General features: G+C 40.7%; 2 protein-coding genes across 2 annotated transcripts in view; one reads left to right on the top strand and one right to left on the bottom strand.

Annotated features, from left to right (window-relative positions):
• Positions 1-7,205, bottom strand: part of asic1c (acid-sensing (proton-gated) ion channel 1c) — a 93,906-nt gene extending 86,701 nt beyond the window's left edge. The window contains exon 1 of the mRNA XM_010885959.3: positions 5,704-7,205. Within this exon, the coding sequence (XP_010884261.1) occupies positions 5,704-6,258 (555 nt within the window). The 5' untranslated portion in view covers positions 6,259-7,205. The remainder of the gene's footprint in view (positions 1-5,703) is intronic.
• Positions 7,206-22,299: 15,094 nt separating this feature from the next.
• Positions 22,300-24,159, top strand: zgc:92591 (uncharacterized protein LOC436997 homolog). Its single transcript, XM_010885946.4, has 3 exons — positions 22,300-22,440; positions 22,539-22,660; positions 23,804-24,159. The coding sequence occupies exons 2-3, from the start codon at positions 22,547-22,549 to the stop codon at positions 24,038-24,040; spliced, it is 351 nt and encodes a 116-aa protein (XP_010884248.1). The 5' UTR covers positions 22,300-22,440; positions 22,539-22,546; the 3' UTR covers positions 24,041-24,159.
• Positions 24,160-24,671: the final 512 nt, after the last annotated feature.

The raw sequence follows: 24,671 nt of genomic DNA, 5'->3' as shown, positions 1-24,671 counted from the left end.
CTAAGCTCTATAAAGCTCTTACAGGTGCCTTCAATGGAATGCTGAAAAGCAATCCAGTGAGTTGGGCCCTTAGAAATCTGTGTTACAGAAAACGTGAACAGAATCATGGAAACCAGACATTATGATGATTGGTTCATATTAAGTATATTCACATGAATCCCAGCATTCTATTGGAGATGGCTTTTAACTGTTCTGTTTGAATAGTCAATGCACATCCACTTTCCCATAGCTGAAAATCTCTTTTTGCCTAGCATTTGGTTTGATACAGCAGGGGCTAATGAAAGGCTTTTAGTGTGCCTATGTAATGCACATTGAAACAAAACATTTCTGAATCCATTATTGCTTTGTGTTTCAAAATGCAAACAGTATATGCCAAACACTGACACTGTTTTCAAAGCATAAAGGAACTTTTCAGGATAATGTGGTTCCCACCATGAAGCATGGAGGAGGAGATGTGATGGTGTGGGGGCACTTTACTAGACACTAATTTATTTAGAGCACTGCAGTGACATGCCATCCCATCTAGTTTGCGCTCAGTGGGTCTATCATTCATTTTGCAACAGGAAAATGACTCAAAACACACCTTCAAATGTGGAAAATAGTTTTAATAAATACCCCTGAATGAGTAAGTGTGTTCAAACTTTTGACTGGTACACTCTATAATGGTACGCACGCACGCACACACACACGCACGGACGCACGGACGCACGCACGCACGCACGCACGCACGCACGGACGCACGCACACAATTAGCAGATATAAGCAGCTCACTTGAGATGCATTTTGCACTTCATATGATTTTATTAGGCGGTGTGCTGGTTAATTCATTGGCAGAAAATGTGGTTATTAAAAAAAGCATTTGCATCACTCTTCACTTTAAGCTTACATTTTTCAAATAGGTTGCTCAAACTGAGAACAGTAACTATTCAAACTGACCTCTTCACACTGAAAACCACTAGGATGGTGCTCCTTAAATAAAGTAGTTTCTGTTACCTCAGAAAAACATCTGCAAGTTCACACTAAAATGATCTAATGACATCATTAGATGATCTAGCGGCATCTTAGATACCTTTCAGAAAATCTACTGTAGATTAAATAGGCCCTGGATCTTGCCAAATATATCCAACAAAAAAAATCGAATACACAAATAATTTTGACCCTTATAATATTGGGTCTATTGTAGCTAGAGCAACTTAGCTCTTTAATAAAATTCTGAACTAATAGAGAGTTTGGATTTAAACTCATCATTCCATTCCCTCAAGTGCACCAGGGAGGGAGTCCACTAAAACCAAACCAGAAACAGAAATCATTAAGGAACCATTTCACTCCATTTCTCCAGCACTATGATTAGCCTACCCTGAATCCAAGTTAATGCACACATGCAATCCTTGGATGAAATTATCTGAAATCATCAAAGGCCTCAAATTGTGAGCTAAGTTATTTACATTTAATTTCCTTTTCAATCACAAATCTTATTGTCTCCACTTCCTGACCAACTGATGGTAACATTGTTGGCATAGATAGGGGACAGAATAAATCCAGTTTAATCTGGTAAGATTTCTGCTTGACTTAAATATGTCTTGTTAAGGAATTTAATTTGTATTTATACTGAACAAACACATTTGAACTGTTCAATAGAAAAACGTAATTTATAATTATACAAATGAACGATATTCTGAATAAACAATATGAGTATCATTGTAACCGTAGATGGGAACTTTTAATTTTACTTATCTGACTGACAATTTCATTTTAAAGAAACAATAGCCACCAAAATGTTCATACAATAGAAGCACAAACATTTGATGTGAAATGAAAACTCATGTGTCTAATATAATTAGATCAGTTTGTGATCAAGTTTCAAGGTTTATTTGTCAAATGCACTGAACAACACAGTGTCATCCTGCACAATGAAATTCTTGTGACATGGCACCCGACAACTACCTAGTGAAAGTTAAGAAGAAGACTATATAAGCAAATAATGTCATGATTTGGACAAAGAGCTCCAACCCACATCAACAGGCTAAAATTCCATCAATTTATCTTTCAAATAGCAAAAGTAACAAGGTGGACCTACCAATCAGTAGTAGAGTTTTCACTGATAAGAACATTGTTTATTAAAATGTGTCATTCAGTTATAAAGTGCTGAACAAAATCAGAAGAATAATGGCAAATCTCTCTGAACAGAAATCTGTAGAGGTTGTGACATTGTCAACTGAACAGTAGACCAATATTAACACAGATTTGAAACACCAAAGCCCTCAATCTCAAGGGCCCACCCCAACTACTCCCCTCAACTTCTACCCCTGTACCTTTTCAGGAATCCACTTTCCTCTCCCCTCAGTGTTCCAGTCCCTAGTCATGTCTCATCAAAAAATCATCATTGACACCTCTCTCTACCCACTGCAGGTTGCCTAGAGAGGCAATTGGTCTGGGGACAACATTATCGAAATAGGCCTCCACTATATCCTCAAACACATTGACAACCCAAAGAAGTATGCAAGGATATCTATCCGTTCAACCCGATCATCCCAGAACTACTACGGGAAACTATTCCAGCTGAACGTGTCCCGCTCTGTGTGAATCACTGACTTCCTGACTAACAGAATGCAACCCTTAAAGATGGGTATGCACGTTTCAGATCCTTTGTATCTCAGCACAGGGGTTTGTGGATGACACCAGTCCATTGGACTGTTGGAGTCCATACACTATGGAGAGAGCAACGGGCTGGTGGCCTGGTGCAGTCAAACCAACCTGAAATGCAGGTAATGGCTGACTACAGGTAATGATCCCCAATGCTCTTCCTTGAGATTGAGCGCTCAGCTTTTTTTGACTCCGTTAAATTCCAAGGTACCATTTTCTCCCACAATCTCAGTATGGAGGACAACATCACAGCTATTACAAAGGCGACACACCAGCTGATTAAACTCCCTGTCAATCCGGATACGGCTTTACACATTGTAGAGTCCATCCTCACCTCCTCAATCACCATCTGGTTTAGGTCTGCAACACACTGTCTTGTCCAAAGAATGCTTCATTGATTTCCACCTGCCCTCCATTAAGGTCCTATAAGACTTCAGGACAAGGAAGAGTGCAGGAGAGATCATTGCTGACACCTTCCGGCCCGGTCATCCCCTGTTCCACTAATTCCCCTCCGACAGGGGGAGGGCAGGGAGGTAGTGAAGTTTGACAATGGCATAAAAAGAGTTTCTTTCCCTGTGCTGTGGCCCTCCATACATAAAGCCACTTCCAAACTAAACTAAAAAACTGTGCTGCACTCAACCTAAACCTCTGCTCATCTCCTTACATTTAGATGCATGCATATAATGGAACTGTAAATGTGTACATCAACAGTAAATTAATGTATAAGTTATACTCACTTTCATTTCCTATTACCTTAAATGCTCACCACGTGGATGTATGTATTTATACACACACTAATTCATAAAATGCAGTTCACACACTCACGCGTTGCTACTGCTAACTATCTGCTGCTACACCTACCTACTATGAGAACATAAACCTAATGCAACTGTTGCATGCAAACTCCATAACCTGTTAGTCATGCAAACTCAATAACCTGTTACCGAAATGTGCGTGGATTTGCTTGTGATCACAGTCTTGCTGTATGACCCATGTGCTGTTCAGCTTCATCTCACAGACCGATAACCTGATCTTACTTCTCTGATAGTGCCAAATTCCACAAAGCATCTAGGAAACATCACGTAACTACCGCATGAGTGACCGTTGATATGGTGTCAATAGTGTGGAATGCAATGTTTGATCACTAGCTATAACATTACAGTTACATTAATTGAACCAAGACTTCTAGCCAAAGCAACTTACAGTTGGTGCAGACATAACTTAATAAGCTAGTTTGGAAAACCACACAACCCAGTAGCACAATCAGCAACGTCTGTGCTGGAAGGAAGAAAAAAGAGGAAGTGCAAGCATTGGTTAACAAAAGATAATTGTGGGTTCCATTACTGGGGTGTTCGGACAGAGAAGAGCTTTAACTGGGCTCATCAGGGGCTGCCCTCCCATAGGGCTGGGACAGCCAAGAGACCAGATGTGGCTGAACTAAGAGCTTTTGTAGGGATAAAGGGTTTGAGCATTGCCTAAAGGTACAGTAGGGAGGGGCAGTTCCCCTTGCTGCTCAAGCAAGTACAGGAAGCCAGGGGAGTGTGCAGAGGAGAGACATGGGACAACTTGGCAAGGTTGAATACTAGGTAACATTCTGATAGGCTGTAGGGGTTTGATGGCAAAAACAAGATGCCATATCAACAGATAGTTACAGAAACCCCGATGTGAGATAAGAATCTGGATTACTACCTGCATCAGCCACTTCAGGCGTAAGGTAAGTCAACATATGTTAGGGCATGAACCTGCAGGAGAGAGTCAACTCCTTCATGTTAACAGAGAATGACAGGGTGTTGTCCTGAGTTACGCCTAGGCGGGGGACACTGGAGGTGTCAACTGAGATAAGGATGTCAAAGGAGGTCTTGGAGAGGACCGGCCTCTTCCAAGGTTACAGAGTAGTTCCATCTTGCTGAAGTTGAGTTTGATGCGGTGGGCTGATACCCAAACAGAAATGTGAGCCAGACACCCAGAAATGTGTTCGCCACCTGGATGTCACAGGGTTGGAAGGAAAAAGTAATTATAGGATAAACCATGCGAAAACTCATAACAGGAACGGTGTCATCCCCTTTTAACATGAGTATGAGTTGTCTTTGAACAGACTTGTTCATATTATTTCTGGCTAAAAACCTGTATTCCACATCATTTACTACTACCAATATCAACTTTCCAACATGGCATTGGTAGTGGGATGTTTTAAAAAAGCTTTACTGTTGTATTTCCGAATGACCTTGCGAATATTCAGACAACTAATTCAGATGACCTATAAAGAGAAGTTAATGCTCAACCCTGCAAATGTCATTTTTTGTTGACCGTCTGACAACATCTAGTGTGGCAACTTGCAAAACACTTAGAAATTCAGAAAGGGGTCAAATACCTTTCTTGGCACTGTATATGTGATTCCACAAGGAGCAGATATTATACCCACAAAAAAATGGGTTTTGGATTGCGCCATTATTATTTGATTTGAAGATGACACCTCATTGGCGCTTCTAGTGTTCAATGCTACTAATACATATGGATATAGTTACACATCATTACCTCTCTTTACAGAAGCCACAGCTTAGAGAACATCTGTCTGAAAGGCATCCATAACTCTCACCACTTCACTTTTGTCTTTTACTAAGACCTATAGAGCAACTTGAACTTCCAAAGCTTTTCTTACATGAGCCTACAATCCAATAAATAATGTATCACATGCAACTTGAAATAAAGATAAGACTACACAGTATGCCAAATAGCTGACACTTATCTATAGCAACCTACATTTATGCCTGCAAACATTTTGCATGTGTGGTCCAGGGAATGGAACCTGCATTCCTGGTTTTGAAAGCATCACTCTCTCCTAACTGAGCCATACAGAACCAAAGAAATCCTATTACAGCTAAGCTAAGAGGTAACAGATGTGACAATCATGGTCCAATTCAAGATTTCCCTTCAGGCAATGTATCACATTTAACCATACACAACGTTCATCACCGTAAGATACTGTGAGAGCAAACCCAGAGAGGTGACCCACAAAACAAAACGCCTGAACCACACAACCAGAGATCTGAATAAACTCACGGTACTGAAGTTCCACGGGTAACATTCTGCTCCCTTGAAGGTACACTGCAGCAGCATGTCACTGATGTCATGGCCCGTGCGGTTGTAGAAGTCTGTCATGTTGAACAGCTTGGGCTTGAAGTTGATGAAATTGGCTTTATCCTTGAGGGCAGCCAGCACCTCAGGCTCGGCCAGGTGAGGGTTGGCTATCTGGTAGTTGGAGTTCAAGAGGGCCAGGAGCTCCCCCGCATGATACAAGTCGTTCCTGGTGATCTTGGAGAAGCGGAACTCGTTGAGGTTACAGAAGGTCACGGCAGGGAAGGTGAGGTTGGGTGCAGCTACTTCATCCAGCTTGGTGACGTGGGGATAATCAAAGTAGTGGGTCACACGGTCCATGCAGACGAGCATCAGCAAGGCCAGCGAGCCCAGGAAAGACAGCGTCCACAGGAAGCGGCGAAACGTCATGTGCCCATAGGCAAAGATGTGGCTCATGCCATGTAGGGTGGACATGTTGGCAAAGGCTTGCAGGTTGGAGGGCCGGATGCTCTCAATGCTATCCTCGGAGTCCCCCTTCATGGTGACAGGTTGGGTGAGGGATCCTCAAGATTCTAGTGTTTCTTCAAGAACTTCAGGTTAGAGTGACGTAATAAGCAACCAAATGTAGAACAAAAACCAAACCGTCGCCAGGGTTTTTGCTTGGCAGCTTGAGCCTTTTATTCCAACGATAAGCAGCTAAGTGGCAAATTCCAACTGTTATCTTAAAATGGTTGTCAGCTTGTTTTACAATTTCTATTTAATCACAATTCACCTACTGGATGTCAGTTCTTCCACGCAGCCCCAGCTCCTCCTTTTCTTCAGGTTCCTCTTCAATTCTCTTTTCTCTCTACCGCTCGCTTTTCTCCCACTCAGCTGTCTTTTGTAGCAGAACCAAAGAAACTGACAGCTCCAGAAACACCCACTTCTATCTAAAGGGGAATGCCTTCTGAATCCTGATCAGTGTGGAAAGGACAATGAAAAAGAGATACGGGAGAAAATAACAGACAGACGCCAGGGAGAGGGAGCGATGGGGCTTGGTAATGAAAAAGGCTGTGTTAGGCTGGAGCGAGGGGTTCAGCCTCAGTCAATGGGACCCTTCCTCCTACAATCGACATGAACACCACTACATCGCAGTGATAATGGGAAGCAATGGAGTTGTGAATGGGGGTAAGGAATGAATAGAGATTGCTCAGTGTCCCTCGCTGACACCTTCTTTTCCCCCCCTTTTCTCTCGGTCACTCTTTCACCCAGATGAAAATGATGTGGGGGGGTCATAGACCTCCCACCAACCCACCTCTCCTGTAAGGTTGACAGACAAGCCCAGTGTTTGCGGGTAGCCTCCACGGTATCTACTTCCTTGTTTTCGCGCTCATCCACAATAAGCAGGGAAGCCCATGCACCTTTTGATGCTTGCAGCCACCCGACCCAGTCTAGCCACTAGCTTTCTCCTGATCTCAACAAACAGATTTATATTCTGCTGTCTTCCAGCCTTTCCCTCTCTTTTGCAAGCCTGCTTGCTGCTCTTGCTCCCTCCCACCTCGCTCTCTCTCTCTCTCTCTCTCTCGCTCGCTCGCTCTACCCTCTCTTCCTCCCTACCTCTTTAGTAGTCAGGATCCATCCTAGTGCCAAATGGCTGCTTTGCCTGCATCTCTGTGCACACAGAGGGAGTCTCTCACACTATGCTACCGGTAACTTCAATGTGTTATGGTTTTTTAATGAAATCTAACAGTCAGAGTCTGTCATCAGCAATCTAGAGGTAGCTCCTATGGTGTATGGGAATGCCACAGGTTGCATATAAATGTAACATTCATAACCACAAAGACAGGGGATGTGGCTGCAAGAGCCTGCCTCCTTACAAGCTCAGAGAATACGTTGCAATTTGATCATCTTCATAGATGTCAGTAGATCCACATAGGCTATGGCAGACCTAATTCCGTAGAAATTCTGGTGAAAGGAGTACTACAGTTCGGGGGTTGCGAAGAGAGCATATTGGCTGCCATTTCATTTCTTAGTGTAGTATTGAAAGGTCTTCAGGGTTTCAGACTGCAAACATGTACTCACATTTTCAGTTTGAGTTAGTGTTGTATTTAGTTGGATCGCTGCATTCTACATGGGATCCGAATTTAAACCTTGTATGGCTAAAGTGATGATTTGGTCTAAAAAAATCCCTGAAGTTCATTATTCTGATTCCTAATATTAGTGTCTGACCCCCCGGTATCTGTTTTCACCTGGGCCTGCCGCTGTGTGTCGAGAAAGGAAACCACTCTTTCTACTTCCTTCGCAAAAGAAAAAAGCTTCGAGAAAAAACATTTATTGTAAACCAACAACAACAATAACAATATTTAAAAAACATTTTCCCAGGAAGAGAGTAGAAGAGAGGAGACTCAGCTTGATGTGGGTATGTATTTCCTATCAATTATGCTTTATATCACTTACTTCAGAACATAAACATTTTACGTTTTAATTTAGCAGATGCTTTTATTCAGAGCATCTTACAGTTAAAATGCAGCTCTCTAGGAAAGCAGATATTTGACATGAAGCAGGCTTGCAAAAGAGAGGAAAAGGCTAGAAGACAGCAGAGTATCAATCTGCATTTTCAGATCAGGATACAGCGCACACAAAATGAATAAAACCTGTGCAACCAAATCAAGGGCTGGTGCCAACAACTAAACAACTCCCAGGTGGAACATTTTATTTTGGAGCCCTGGTTGTAACAAACCCAAAACTCATGGTCCCCTTGGGCCAGGGGAAAAACTAACCACCAGAGGAAAACATGTACTTGTGTTTTCCCACCTAGATCCCTTTTCATGTTGATTGTTGCTTTACATTTAACATTTTATCTAGTGTCTAGGCTTTCCCAATGACAATGGGTTTCAGCTTTTAATTAAGGTTGAAAGTTCACGCCATCCTAAGGACAAACTCTTTCATTTCTCTTCAGAGCCAACAACATTATCTGTCATTGGCTCACCCGGAGCTGCCTCATTATCATAACAATAGCTGAATAACCATATGACCGCAACTCAGGAGGATTAAATCAATATCCAGTCCCAGTAACCAAGAGCTCACAATCACAGCATAGCAACCAGCCATTACCCAGGCACGATACTAGCGTTGTCAGCCATGTGATTGAGATAATACTAAAAATAACCTCGTCATCCATCAACTTGTGGAAGAAAGCAATGCCAACAGATATCGGCATCATGTGAAAAAGTCATTTCCACAGCACTGGTGAGGGACACACAACATGATGTCTGGAATGTTAACACAATTCGAGTTATGTCCAGAGTCCATATTTCTATGTTCATTCTGTTGAACTCAGAGGTTCCGAAAATGTATGACTGAGCTAATGATTAATGAATTAATGATTGACATACCTGTTAAGACTGACAACAGACACCAATATGGGTGTTAACAATGTTGCCGTTAGACTTTCTGCTCCGACTTAAGAGCCCCAGTAGATCACATTTGCATGACATATTGAACCATATCTTGCAAAGTTGAATGTGCTCTGCTGGCATCCATCTAATTTTTTGCTACGGAAGAGGTGGAGAGAGCGGGTAGGGCAGTATTATTCCTCTGGAAAATAATTCATGAGCTTGAACTGACAAAATCCCCCCGTTGAAGCACAAAACCCGGCCCAAACTAACCACTCAATACACAAATGTATTCAATCCATGCTCACAGTGGAGATCATGCACCTACTTTGAAGTGGAAACATAAAATAAGCTTCAGGAAAACAGCGGACTGCCAACTTTGTTCAATGTCCACCAGAAAGACTAAATGTTCTATTTGTTATGAAGCAGGGATCTCAAACCATTTCGTGGAATGGCTGAAAACTAAAAGAATGAAACATGTTATTAGAGCACATCAGAAAGTGCTGCACTACGGTTTGCAAACGTACCGTGTTGCCAAAGTCCCATTTTCATGCCATCTTTCAGGGCATAGTATTAAGTATTAAACTGGACGCTCTGACCCCATGTCAAGGCTGATCACATACGAAGATACAATAAAGGAAATACAATGTCAATGTTTTTGCAGGGTAATTCACCATTAGTCACGCATCGGATCACTTCATTGCACACCTAGCAAAATAGGTACCAGCTTTGATTGATATGTGGACTACTGCTCTCGTTTCATTCAAAAAACAAATTAAAGCTCCAAATTATGTAATTACTCATGACATACATCTGCCAGGTAAGCTTACTCGGTTATAGTTTTGGAGAAAGCTGTAAAAATGTTTATGTCAGCCCAAAAGATATTATTAGCAACGGAGTCATCACACAGACAGACAAGAGCAACATGCTGGAAATGAATTGCCACATAGTGTTAGATATGGCTTTTTTAAGCCATATATTGGCTACACAGGGATAGAGTAATATCAGTGTTGTGTGGATTAGATAGTAGCCTGCCTTCTCTGACACCTGGAAGATTGTTTTTGACAGTTTGCAGTGAACGTGTAAGTGCATGCAGGCTACCTTCAGATTTGTTTTGACCCTGTTACAGTCAATCATGTTTCTTTATTTGTCGCTTAGGTGGGAATTACTACCTGTTCACTATATTACTACATCATTCCTACTTTATGCAACCCCTTTGGCGTGGCATGAAGTCATCCCCCTCCTCTTTTGAAGTGGTATTTTAAAACAACATTTTCACTGTATAAATATTTAGACTGCACTGTATATTAAAAATACAAAGTATCAATATACACTGAACAAAATTATGAATGCAACACTTTTGTTTTTGCCCCCATTTATCATGAGCTGAACTCAAAGATCTAAGACTTTCTCTATGTACACAAAAGGCCTATTATTCTCAAATATTGTTCACAAATCTGTCTAAATCTGTGTTAGTGAGCTCTTCTCCTTTGCCGAGACAATCCATCCACCTCACAGGTGTGGCATATCAAGATGCTGATTAGACAGCATGATTATTGCACAGGTGTGCCTTAGGCTGGCCACAATAAAAGGCCATTCTAAAATGTGCAGTTCCATCACACAGCACAATGCCACAGATGTCGCAAGTTTTGAGGGAGCGTGCAAATGGCATGCTGACTGCAGGAATGTCCACCAGAGCTTTTGCCCAGGAATTTAATGTTCATTTCTTTACCATAAGCAGTTAAGTCAGAGAATTTGGCAGTACATCCAACAGGCCTCACAACCGCAGACCACGTGTAACCACACCAGCCCAGGACCTCCACATCCAGCATCTTCACCTCCAAGATCGTCTGAGACCAGCCACCCGGACAGCTGCTGCAACAATCGGTTTGCATAAACAAAGTATTTCTGCACAAACTGTCAGAAACCGTCTCAGGGAAGCTCATCTGCCTGCTCGTCGTCCTCATCGGGGTCTCGACCTGACTGCAGTTCGTCGTCGTAACCGACTTGAGTTGCCAAATGCTTACATTCGATGGCGTCTGGCAGTTGAGGTGTTCTCTTCACGGATGAATCCCGGTTTTTACTGTACAGGGCAGATGGCAGAGAGCATGTATGACGTCGTGTGGGTGAGCAGTTTGCTGATGTCAATGTTGTGGATCGAGTAGCCCATGGTGGCAGTGGGGTTATGGTATGGGCAGTATTATTTCTCTCAAACAATATTTCAGAGAAATAGGCCTTTTGTGTACATAGAGAAAGTCTTAGATCTTTGAGTTCAGCTCATGATAAATGGGGGCAAAAACAAAAATGGGGCATTTATAATTTTGTTCAGTGTAATGACATGTTGGTATAGGTCTCTACTAACTATGCACATATTTGCATACAAAAAAAGGTTAAGCTCTGTCAAGTTCCTTGGGGAACATCAATAGACAGCAACCTTCAACTCATGCCACACAATTATTTTTATTGGATGTAGACTCCGAATGGGCTCAAGGATATTTACCTTTTTAATTCCTTAGTCATTCCACAGTATATTGGTCTGTGTGCTTCAGGTCATTGTCATGCTGAAATGTAAATGTTCATCCGAATTTCAGCTTTCTGAGGCAGGTTTTTCCCAAGGAATTTCCGGTAAAATATGCAATTTCTTCTCCCAGGTTTCCCACCATTAGGGACTGGGACACATCTGCATAACATGACGCTTTCATTATCATTCTTCACCAGAGGAAAGGCTTGCCCTAAATTCGTAACACTTCAAATTCAGGGCAAAAAGATACACTTTAGTTTTGTATGACAACAAAGCTTTTTGCCACAGGATTCAGTGGGCTTTTAAGTAAGGGCTTTTGTCTTAAAACCCCACCACACAGACCAGAGTGGATTGCTTGGGATATTGTTGTCACACGTCAACTTTCAACAGTCTTGGCCAAAAAAGTCTGTAGCTTTATCAAAGTTGCGACTGTGATCAGTCTCCTACTTAACCAGGGCCAGCTGGATCTAGAATCATGGTGGTGCAATACAGCTTCCACTTCCTAATAATAGTCTTGACAGTACTCCAAGTGATATTACAGGCCATTAAAATCTTTTCATACTCATTTACATTCCGCTGTCTTCCAGCCTTCCCCTCTCTTTTGCAAGCCTGCTCACTTGCTCACTCCCTGAACATAATTTTAAATTTTTTTTAAGTTCATTGGTGCCTCATGGTGGAGTGATTGCTTTGCAATTCGCTACCCAACCGAGGAAACCCGAATTATACAGAAAATCATGTTAATAATTGCATTATAACACAGGTGGAGGCCAATTAACCTAGTGTTGGATTTGAATGGTGATTCCATGGTTACGTATATTACATATTGTTCTTTGTATGTAATTTCATTTCACTACATAAATTGCCCTTAAAGCCCATGACTATGTAGTGTAGTGCAGAAAAAAAAGTGAATGCCTGAAATGCATCAAAAAAGGTAACTCAGTTTCCAACAAACATTTGTAACATAAATACTAAATAAATAAACACACCATATCTAATCGCAAAATGCAAGTCATTAACATGTAAAACCTACATGCTGAGATACTATTTGCATTCTACTTGCATTGGTAATACCATATTGCATAATATAAACATGGATTATACAAAAGCAAACTGGTGCATTTTTGCATGTATGCTGGTTATAGATTGCAGAGGGAAAATGTGGACATTTCCCATAATTGTCTTTCAAGTGGCTGGTGGTTAACACAGCATATCGTAGAGAATATTAATAGGAAGATAAATATTTGAAACACTCAGCTCTATATAAATTTCTCTCTTCATGCAGGGCTTTTTGAATATGTCTGCCTGTCAATAACTACAGCAAGTACAGCCGCAGTTCTGTCTGACTCCTATACACCTAAACTTCAGCGTAACAAAAGACCTGCTCCTACGCACAATGCAGCAAATCATGTCTTCATTCCGCACAATGCGTCTTGTAAATATATTCATATTTTCTACTAGCTCAGAGAAATGCAGGGAGTCATGTTCATATTGATGGTCAACTCAGTATTTAGTGTAACTGAAAGGAAAAAAGCTAGAAAGATACAGCCTGTATGTTTGGTAATCTACATAGCTGCTTGGCCTAATGGAATAAATTATATAATAATTTATTGGACAGATTGAGTGATGGAGGTGTGTTGGCTGGTAAACCTAGGTAGCCCTGCAATATTAATACATTGTAGCTTGTAACATACAGTATTGAATAGAAGATACAGTTTGTGCTGAGCTTTGAATCACACGAGTACCTCAAATTAAGGTATTACAAGTGATTTGTAACAACAGAAAAATACCTATAAACATAGCATAGAGTAAACACAACAATGAATGTATGTTACCAATATAACGATACCTAGAAACAAAACATACAGTATACAGAAAAATAAATGCCTCTGCATGAATAACTAGTTAAGTCTGGGTCTACCTCTCTAAAGTACGTGATTAGAGTCTTGCATATTGTGCTAACTACAGCAAGTCAATGTAAACATGTAAGCTCTCCAGCTAAGGAACATCCAGTAGACCCATTATCAAATGCCAGCTTCGTTATCTGCATTTGCAAAGTCATACAATTACTCGCAATTCTACCCAAAGGTTTCCTTATTTATATATACATATTACTTAAAATAACTAAAATATGTCCCAAGAACATTGTCTCCTAGGACCATTCAATTCCTCATGTAATGTAATGAATTGTCACAGCCTCTTTAACATAACATGTCAATTGTGCCATCTCTTTCTGACCTTGGAGTTTCAAAAACATGACTCCCCTCTGCTTTCCAAGCTATTTACTTACAGAAATGTACTTTAGCCTGTTTAAGATCATGAGTAGGGCATGAGTTTGCCTTGTCCTGATAATGGATCCCCACTTATGTTACTGGCTGACTTGAACATCCTGACAACTTCCTTCGACTAATTTCACTCCACTGATTTATGCCTCTTCTGACCTCTCTCTTTCAGAGTTTCTTCACTAGACACAGTTTGTCGACTACTCTCTGCAACTCCCGTCCAGGTCCCTGATCACTAAATTGTCTCCTTTTCACTGACTTGCTATCTTCATTGTGTCTCCCCCTACCATTCTCCCCTCCTCTACACTATCAGCTCTCCCATCAACAACATCTTTCTAACCTTTGTCTCCTGATTTTACCTCTTTGAACCTACTCTACTCACTCTCCAAGCCCTATGACTCACTGTCCCCTCTCCTACCACTTTAAAAAGGATGATGACATCCGCACCTAATTCACTCAGCCCATTTTGTTCCCTGGTCCCAGAACCCATCTCCTCTTTAATCTTGTACTCAGACACAGTGGCTCTCAAAGGTATTCACCCCCTTGGACTTCTCCACATTTTATTGTTACAACATGAAATCAAAATTGATTTAAATCAGGAGTTGTTGCCACAGATCAACACAAAAAAGTGAAAATAATCTTCAAATTGTTAAACATATTTTCATAATCTATTTTGAAAGAAACTACGGGTGTAAAATATATCAAAATAAAGTTATTTTGGTCAAGGTTGGCTAAAAGTACACCTGTCTCAGTTTGTGTTAGACACTGAAGTAATGACTTGAACTCTATCCAGAAATTTAAATCCACTCTATCCAACACCAACAAAAGGCACAAAAACTGCCGAAATACTTTTGTCAACTACACCTATAGTTAATAGTCAATGAACATTTACATACAGTGGGGAGAACAAGTACTTGAAACACTGCCAATTTTGCAGGTTTTCCTACTTAAAAAGCATGTAGAGGTCTATAATTTTTATCATAGGTACACTCAACTGTGATAGACGGAATCTAAAACAAAAATCCAGAAAATCACATTGTATGATTTTTAAATAATTATTTTGCATTTTATTGCATGACATAAGTATTTGATCACCTACCAACCAGTAAGAATTCCAGCTCTCACAGACCTGTTATTTTTTTCTTTAAGAAGCCCTCCACTCATTACCTGTATTAACTACACCTGTTTGAACTTGTTACCTGTATAAAAGACACCTGTCCACACAATCAAACAGACTCCAACCTCTCCACAATGGCCAATACCAGAGAGCTGTGTAAGGACATCAGGGATAAAATTGTAGACCTGCACAAGGCTGGGATGGGCTACAGGACAATGGGCAAGCAGCTTGGTGAGAAGGCAACAACTGTTGGAGCAATTATAAGAAAATGGAAGAAGTTCAAGATGACTCACCTGGAAGGTGATGATCATGAGGAAGGTGAGGGATCAGCCCAGAACTACATGGCAGGACCCGGTCAATGACCTGAAGAGAGCTGGGACCACAGTCTCAAGAAAAACCATTAGTAACACACTACGCTAAAAAAAATGTAACCTCCATACATTCCTATAAAAAAAATGGTAGTGGGATAGCTGAAAGGGTATTCTGATTAGCAAAACATACCCTTGCTTTCCAGTGCATTAACATTTTGAACTTGAGAAACTTTACTTCTCGGACCACTAGAAACGGCCGATAATGGGGTTGGTGGGGAGACTTCACTTTTGGGCTAAAGCCCCCCTAAAATAGGCCTAGCAACGTCCCTGCTGCTTCATTAAAATGTGTTAATTGTGATAAGATCATTTTGCTAAAGTTAGCTAGCTAGCTGTCGAATGATAGAAAATACAAAATGGTTGATTTGTTGGTTGTTTAGCTTTTTTCAATATGAAGCGACTTAGTGATTTAGGCTAGAATAGATGTAAAGGACAAGTGTTTGTTTACATGATCAAAATCCAACAGGAGCCATGTCTTGCAGTATTTTCATTCATTAAAATTAAAAGATAGTTTACTCAGTAAAGTCACTCCTGTAAAAGTATATGTTCTTTAATGGTTATTGTGCAAGGCTTAGTTAGAGACAACGTTATCTATGCACTGACAATTTTTGTTCCTGCTCTCATGCAACTAATGATGTCCAATCACGCAACAACCTGCCCCCTTGACCCCAACATCTCCTCCCTTTCGCAGGTCATCTCTAAAAACCTCCCATTCCTCACTTCTCTCATCAACTCATCCCTGACCAGACTGAATCACTCCCCTCCTTAAGGAACCAACAGTTGAACCTCACCTTCTTGACCCTAAACCAATCAGGCTTCAAGATAGGTCAGTGAACTTGTTACTCATCCGCCTAGATCGACTCATTGCCTTAGACTCTAATCAGATCCTGCTGTCCACCATCTTGGACTGTGGTGTATTAGGCTCTACACACTAAAGGACTGCAACATACCTGGCATTCTGCACCTACCAGCAGACGTGGTGCAGAAGAAAACAACTGCTGTCAGTTTTTCTTTCCATCTAGCAATGATTTTGCTGATTCTTTAATCATTAAACATGTCTTACTATTATTATTTACAGTGTGTCTGTGAATGTGTGTATAAGCGTGGGAACAAAAAGCATAGTATCCCTCCTAATTTGATAACGGAAGATATTCAGCTTGCCTTATGGCTCAGCTCAATCTCTCACAAACACACAACTTATAAAAGTAATTTTACAGATCCATCTCAGGCAGGCCCAGTTAGCTCCATTAGAGACATATTTTAATTTGGAATGGAAAATGAATTTGTTCATGCAACAAATCATAGTGCATCGAATCGCATTGAATTGACGGAATTGCATCGATTTGTTCCACTAATCAAACAAACAGCACTGAACTGTTTCAAATGAACAGTGTCGTTGCTGTTTTGCAGGGTTTCCCCAAGCACCTGATTCAATTAGTCAAGAAGGTCTGGGAAAACCTGTTGTATCATAATGGAGTCTATGTGTGGAGAGGCGTACTGAATTATGCTTGAAAGGAGAGATGCACATCCCTAGTGAGTTTCTTGTTGTCTGTCGTGATGGAATCAGGAAGCGTTGGTACAATTGCATCAATGTCACCAGACAATGTGTTTGTTCGACATGGCGGGATCTTTTGTGTTCGTAAAATGAATTATGCAAAAGTGCAGCTCAAATACGTGTTTGACTATACAGTGATGAGCCAAAAGATTATGACCACGTGCCTAATATGCTTTTGGTCCTCCGCGTGCCGCCAAAACAGTGCCGATCCACCGAGGCATGGACTCTACAAGACCCCTGAAGGTGTCCTGTGGTATCTGGCACCAGGACATTAGCAGCAGAACCCTCAAGTCCAGTAAGTTGCGAGGCGGAGACGCCGTGGATCGGACTTGTTGGTCCAGCACATCCCACAGTTCCTCAATTAGATTGAGATCCGGGGAATTCGGAGGCCAGAGCAACACCTTGAACGCTTCCTCATGTACCTCAAACCATTACTGAACAATGTGTGCAGTGTGGCAGGGCACATTATCCTGCTTAGAGGCCACTGCCATCAGGGTATACCATTGCAGACCGGGGACACCCCTCCATGGCAAAAGTGTTTAGGTAGGTGACACATGACAAATTGATGTCCACATGAATGCCCAGTCCCAGGGTTTCCCAGCAGAACCTTGCCCAGACCATCATATTCTTCCCGCCAGCATGTTGTCTTCCCCCAGTGCATCCTGGTGCCATCACATCCCCTGGCAAATGGTGCACACGTACACGGCCGTCCATGTGACGTTAAAGAAAACGGGACCCATCGGACCAGGTGACCTTCTTCCACTGCTCCAAGGTCCAATCCTGACACTCAAGCGCCCATTCTAGGCCGTCCATCGATCATGGACAGGGGTCATCATGGGCTCTCTGACCTGTCTGTGGCTACGCAGGCCCATACGCCGCAGGGTGGAAGCGCTGTGTGTTGTGACACATTCCTCCCCTAACCATCATTCAAATTGTCTGTCACTTGTGCCACAGAAGACCTTCTGACCTTCGGTAGGCACTCAACACTGCTGACCGGGAGCCCCCCAAAAGCCTTGCCGTTTCAGAGATGTCCAGTGGCCTGGCCATAACAATTCGGCCCTTGTCAGTTATTTAGGCATTTACTCCCGCATCCAACACATTGTCTACAATAACTTATTGTTCGCTTACCATCTAATCGACCCAGTACTTGATGTGTGTCTTTGTTAGGAAATGTTCAAAGTTATTTGCATTTTGTTTATTACAATTTTCTCTGTAATAAACAAAATGTAAACAAAAAAAAAAGTTCACAGATTACCTAGAAGCACAGAAATAGATGTTTAAATGGGAAATATCCACTTCAATTTGAATATTTCTGTTTAATTATTAAATAGATTTTCCAATTTTAGTGTTCATTTTTATTTAAGTTTACTGTAATAACTTGTGTGCGCGCGCACTGTTTCTGAGGTAATTGTGTATATAATGCACCAGAGAAATAAAGCAACACTGTGTACCTTAAATCATCAAGACTTAAAAACTCATTACAGCTCTGAAACAACAGAGGGCTCAAGAATATGCTACTACATCATTTAAAAAAAATAACCTTCTTGTTGGCTGTGTTGCAGAGGCTTTTATCCACAGTGGCTTAAGGTATAGACAAATTCATATAAATAGGGCTTGCGAGGGAATTGAAGCCACAAGCAGTACGCTGACACCAAAGCTGCTGGCAAACAGGGACCATAATGCATGTCCGATTAGGTAACACGTGTCTTAGTAAGTCGTTTAGGTTTATCCATTGTAAGTGAAAGGAAACTGCAATTTCTGGTTACACATACAGTACTGACCAGCTGTGGAACCGTCAACACATTAGTCCCATCTGTAGCTGTTAATCTGTAGGCAGTCAGACATCTGTCTAATGGCTACCAACTTACCTTTATATTCACACACAAAGCCATCAGCATTGAATGGAAGATGGGTTCTGCATGCTGATACTGTACCTCTTCCTGCACACATCTCTTGGCTTCCTATAACAACACAAAGAACATAGTGAGCAGTGGAAAGACTAGCACATTAGAAATCGACTGGAACTTTACGTGTACTCTATACGTGAACGTCATTAAAATTACATGATGGTCTTCGAGACTATGATGTCATGTTTTAATGGACATTTGAATTACAGTGAACCCATAGCACCTGCACATCACAAGACTAGGAGCTACTGTATCGCAAGTCTTCAGGTCCTAGACAAGATTACTAACTAAACCATCTCTGTTACACACAGCTGTTGGCACATACACTCACCTAAAGGATTATTAGGAATACCATACTAATACTGTTTGATACCCTTTCGCCTTCAGAACTGCCTTAATTCTACGTGGCATTGATTCAACAAGATGCTGAAAGCATTCTTTAGAAATGTTGGCCCATATTGATAGGATAGCATCTTGCAGTTCATGGAGATTTGTGGGATGCACATCCAGGGCACGAAGCTCCCGTTCCACCACATCCCAAAGATGCTCCAGTGGGTTGAGATCTGGTGACTACATGGTGTACATGATGGGTACATGGTGGTCATAAAGGGATGGACATGGTCAGAAACAATGCTCAGGTAGGCCGTGGCATTTAAACAATGCCCAATTGGCACTAAGGGGCCTAAAGTGTGCCAAGAAAACATCCCCCACACCATTACACCACCAGCCTGCACAGTGGTAACAAGGCATGATGGATCCATGTTCTCATTCTGTTTACGCCAAATTCTGACTCCACCATCTGAATGTCTCAACAGAAATCGAGACTCATCAGACCAGGCAACATTCTTCCAGTCTTCAACTGTCTAATTGAAGACTGGCCAATTTTTCCTATTTGTAGTGGAGATGAGTGGTACCCCTAGAAATGGTTGTGCATGAAAATCCCAGTAACTGAGCAGATTGTGAAATACTCAGACCGGCCCGTCTGGCACCAACAACCATGCCACGCTCAAAATTGCTTAAATAACCTCTTTCCCATTCTGACATTCAGATTGGAGTTCAGGAGATTGTCTTGACCAGGACAGCACCCCTAAATGCATTGAAGCAACTGCCATGTGATTGGTTGATTAGATAGTTGCATTAATGAGAAATTGAACAGGTGTTCCTAATAATCCTTTAGGTGAGTGTATGTTGTGTGCTTGCAGAGCAAATAACCCCAAGCTATTGGTGAGAGCTAAAGGTCTGAAAGCTGTGCTGTATGGTAATCTGTTGAAGGTTGTCTTAAGCATCACTACAGTCTGGGAGAGAACAAACATTTCATAAAGACAATTACATGTAATAATGTTTCCAGTCTCTGAAATGCAAACCGCTAGTTCAACATTTGGCATAATGAGCTCATCGTTAATTCAGTGCAACATTTTTGCTGGAAGAAGCTGCTAGTGCTGGCAAAGTTAAAGCCCCAGTGGATCCTGGGAAAGCTCTTGTCTGAAACAGATTCTCACCCCCATTCCCTGTGCTCTCATTGGTTGGTTCAGTTGATTGCCAATTTTAGGCCAGGAATGTTGTACACCACAGATCAGCTTTCACTACTAAAGTCCTAGTTAAGTGGTGATACCAAAATAATTTTAATTCACCATCTATTTTCAAATGGATTTTCAATGTTGTTTTATTATAGACCAATCAAGTTAATGAAATCATGAAGGTCATGGGATGATTCTGTCATCTGGGGAAATAATCTAAAAAGCATTTCGTAATGTAATTATCATGTTTGACCAAGTCATGTTTAGACAAAGCTATTTGTTACAAAACATGATTAAACATCCATAGCAAAAGGTCTTAGGTTCAAGGCATATGCCATGTACATATATAATGAAGTCCAATACCTGCAATGACAAACAGACCTTCATCGACAGGCAGCTAATCCTGTAACAGGAGCTCAGAGATATGACATGACAGCATATGGACATTAAGCGTTATATACTTCAAAAAGACCTTGTCACAGATAAAATATAAAGCAGGTGTTTTGCCATCTGAAATGTCAAATAGATTTAAATCTGACCAACTGTAAACACCCTTTAGATAGTTCATTGAACATAAAATGATAAATTAAGGTTATAATCAATCCTTCTGTGGTATAACATTATTAACCATTCTGGCAGTCACAAATGGAACCGATGCTAGTTTATACATTTTTTTTAAATGAACATATACTTTTGGTCTGAACAAACCACAGATGTTCAGACAGAAGTTGTTTTCAGTTTACATGCTTGTTTTTTCACAACTACGCAAATTGTGGTATTACATATTACACTCCAAATGATGACCATAACCTCAGCAGAAGCACAACCACATTGCAAACCCAACATATTTTTGACTAAGAGACATTACAGACAATACTAAGAAATGAGTACCTTCTATACATGCAGCTTACTGTGTCTCATATATACATTTTATACAATTAAATATCCAACATTTAATTCCAATAATTCATAGGAATTAAATGTTGGATAACAAGAATATTAACTACATTTTCAAAAATTAAACCTTGCCAGGGACCATTATGCACTTCAAAGATTACGGTGGAAAGTGATATCATCGCCATTCTATAAGAAAATGAATGAACTTAATACTATATATTCTCAATCACTTGAGAGGTAATGATGTAATGCCTTGCGAAACGTACCTGGTGCAAGCGCGTCGCCCAGTGGATTTTATAGAAATGGCAAATAGTCTAGTTGACGGTTGTATTTTCTGGGTCAAGGCTAGAAGTGATACAGGTCGTGTCAAAGTGGCGTCACACTCCAGTAGTGTTCACAATAATTCAGTTTGAACAGTAGACAGTAACGTCGTAGTTTCACTGAATTTTTTGTTTTGTTTTTTTTAGCAGTCACTAAGCTTCGAGAATATCTACTGTAATTGCTGTCGAAATTGTAGCTAGCATAATATTGGTTACATACACGTAAGTTATGTCACTGCAAATCGCAGAGTTGCAGGCAAGCATGAAGGACACCGCCTCACCCGATTGTGTAGGCGACAATGAATCCCTGATATAGGCAAGTGGTTACCGCCAATAATGTTGTATTCTACAGAGTACATTTGCATGTACTCTGCTATCCTAATCAAAATGTTTACACATGTACAACATTTAAACCACCTCGGTGTAACCATAGATAACAGAACAATTATGCTTTATATCTAGCTATGAGTGCAACACATAACATATCTATATTCCGAATGTCATTGGCCTTAACGTTGCTAATTGTCACGTCACATAGACTATCGCTTAACTATCGCAATAAACGTTTTTTTTTTTAAGTTTTAACTAGCACCCAGTTGGGGATGCCAGCTAGATAGGACAACTTACAAAAAAATATCTTAGCCCTGAGTGGGAGTATGACAACAATTTGAAATCAACGGTACCCGTTCTAACCATGTATGACAGTATTTCTGCCAATATGCAGCGCCAGCACATGCACCACGTGAACGGCCCACTAATTAAAAGCAGGTGGTGACGTCTTAATGATGTAGGAATTACTGTTGAATAGCTATCAACTGTGCCTTCAGTATCTTAATACTATTAATCATAATTGTGCTGTGCAAAGAGGTAAGTTACACTAGAGCAAAAATCAACAAGTGGACTTGCTTAACCTAATATTTAAATTTACTTAAGCTCAGCTTTACATTTTTTTTCACTTCTTACAGTTTCTAAAATGAGTAACGACGTCACCAAAAAGAAGGGAAAGGCAACAGGGGAGAAGAAGACAAAGAGAAAAGCAAAGAGAAGAGAAACTTACGCAGTTTATATATATAAAGTTTTGAAGCAGGTAAGCATTATGCTTTAACGTGGCCTATTTCGCAAACTGTTCTTCAATCACCTAATACGACTGCCCATGCGCAATTACTAAAGGACGATACCGCTGATTTTCTTCTATCCAATACCAGGTAGCCTAATACGAACGCTAGTATGTCGACATAGCTACTTTAAAAAGTATTGTCTACATGTAGGTTTAAGGAGTTATGCCTGCGTTCTCCCTCTCAAACTGCCTCAGCTAAAAGTGCTTTTATGTGACAGATTTTCTTGTTTCAGTATTTGTATCACAAGTAGGCCTACCTATTTATTAACTTACTTTCAGTTACGGGCTGTTACATAGGTTTACATATAAGTTAATTATAGCCTATGTGGAAGAGGGGCTGTAAAAACATTCAGGAACAAATTCATACACCTGTATGGTAAGTACAGTTATAGAGACAAAAAACATGTTTAAAAATATATAGAGAGAGCTTGGCATAATGTAATAATTAACTTAATGTATCTAGTTACAACAGTTGTGGTTGAAACAAGTATTTCAGCAGGCCTGTGGTATTGCCACAATATCGTACACTTTTGACCCCACATTTTGGTTAATTGCTGTTTAGTGGAGTGAAATAACTCCAAACAATGCTTCACTTTCTGCCATTAAAGAGGAGCCCTGGTAACTGCGTTCACTCCATCTTATTGTGACTGAGTGCGTGTTCATCAAAATCCCTGTGTATAGGAAAGGTGCCGAGGGAGAGGGTGGAAGGAGAAATAGTTCCAGTATCCTAAACTATTTGTTACATTTATTTTCCACTTTTCAGCATCTGATATGCTTTCAGTTTAAAGTTTATATATCTGTAATATTAAAGGTTACAATCGTGGGTTAAAGTAAGCACTTTATCGAATGTTGGGCTCGATATATATGTATATTATATTTTTAAAATGTCACGATCAGAGTATCGATACTTTTGAATCAATCCGCCCATACCTAGTTATTTGCCACTTAAAATGTTGCTGTATAATAATGAAGGGGTTGTTGGATGTGGTAGACAGACAAGTTTAGATATACAACATCTCGTCTGTGGTTGTCTGACTGGGTCTTATTCCCAAAATAAATAAACCTATTTAAATAGTCTTGTCTCAACTTGATAAGATCCTTCTGGTTCTATAGGTCCATCCTGATACCGGCATCTCTAGTAGGGCAATGAGCATCATGAATTCTTTTGTCAACGACGTGTTTGAGCGCATTGCGACTGAAGCATCTCGACTGACCCAGTACAACAAGCGCTCTACCATTACCAGCCGGGAGGTACAGACCGCAGTCCGTCTGTTGCTACCGGGAGAGCTGGCGAAGCACGCCGTTTCCGAGGGGACTAAAGCGGTCACCAAATATACAAGTTCAAAGTAGAATGTGCATTAAATGCGGCTAAACACTATTTTGTTTACAGGGTCGACACATGCAAACAGGCATCACCGACCAATATTAATGTTTAAGTTGCTGTTTGGTAAATAAATGCAGTAAATGTATGTTGTCTCATTTATTTTGCAATGTTCACTTGTTGCCACTAGATGGGACCATTAGATATATATTGCTGTCAACATTTCATCAGAACATGCATATCATGAGCCCTGGAACTAAGACTAAAAATGCCTTTTCACATAATGCCAAATCTGCTGGTTCATGCCGATTGTCAAAAATGGCTAGCTGATCCCTTTTTTAAATAAATGATAAGTGCTACCCAATATATTGCCTATTCCAGTAGCTACTGTAAGTCCTTTATCTTAACATTATGTGGTTGAAAGTAATTCAACTTTCTTCATAAAGCAACTTTATACAACATATTCTGATTGTAAAATTTGCTCAGAAATTAATGCAAAGTGTTGAAATGTCCACTAATTACAGCGTGAGTATGGTTAACTTCACAAACCCTGATAGGGCCAGTAATAAGCATATTGCCTTATCTATGAGTCGGCTATATTTGGTCAATCAACAGTTGTAAATGCAAAGCTTTTGTGGTGGTTTCTGCTAATCAAAATTT

Source organism: Esox lucius, chromosome 3 (assembly GCF_011004845.1).
Source record: "Esox lucius isolate fEsoLuc1 chromosome 3, fEsoLuc1.pri, whole genome shotgun sequence".
Lineage (NCBI taxonomy): Eukaryota > Metazoa > Chordata > Actinopteri > Esociformes > Esocidae > Esox > Esox lucius.
This window is presented reverse-complemented; position numbering and strand designations above follow the sequence as displayed.

Bases quoted from the DNA above. Each gene is read 5' to 3' on its own strand.
- zgc:92591 (XM_010885946.4), top strand. From the start codon at position 22,547: ATGAGTAACGACGTCACCAAAAAGAAGGGAAAGGCAACAGGGGAGAAG. The intron at 22,661-23,803 runs GTAAGCATTATG...CTGGTTCTATAG, and splicing joins TATATAAAGTTTTGAAGCAG to GTCCATCCTGATACCGGCAT.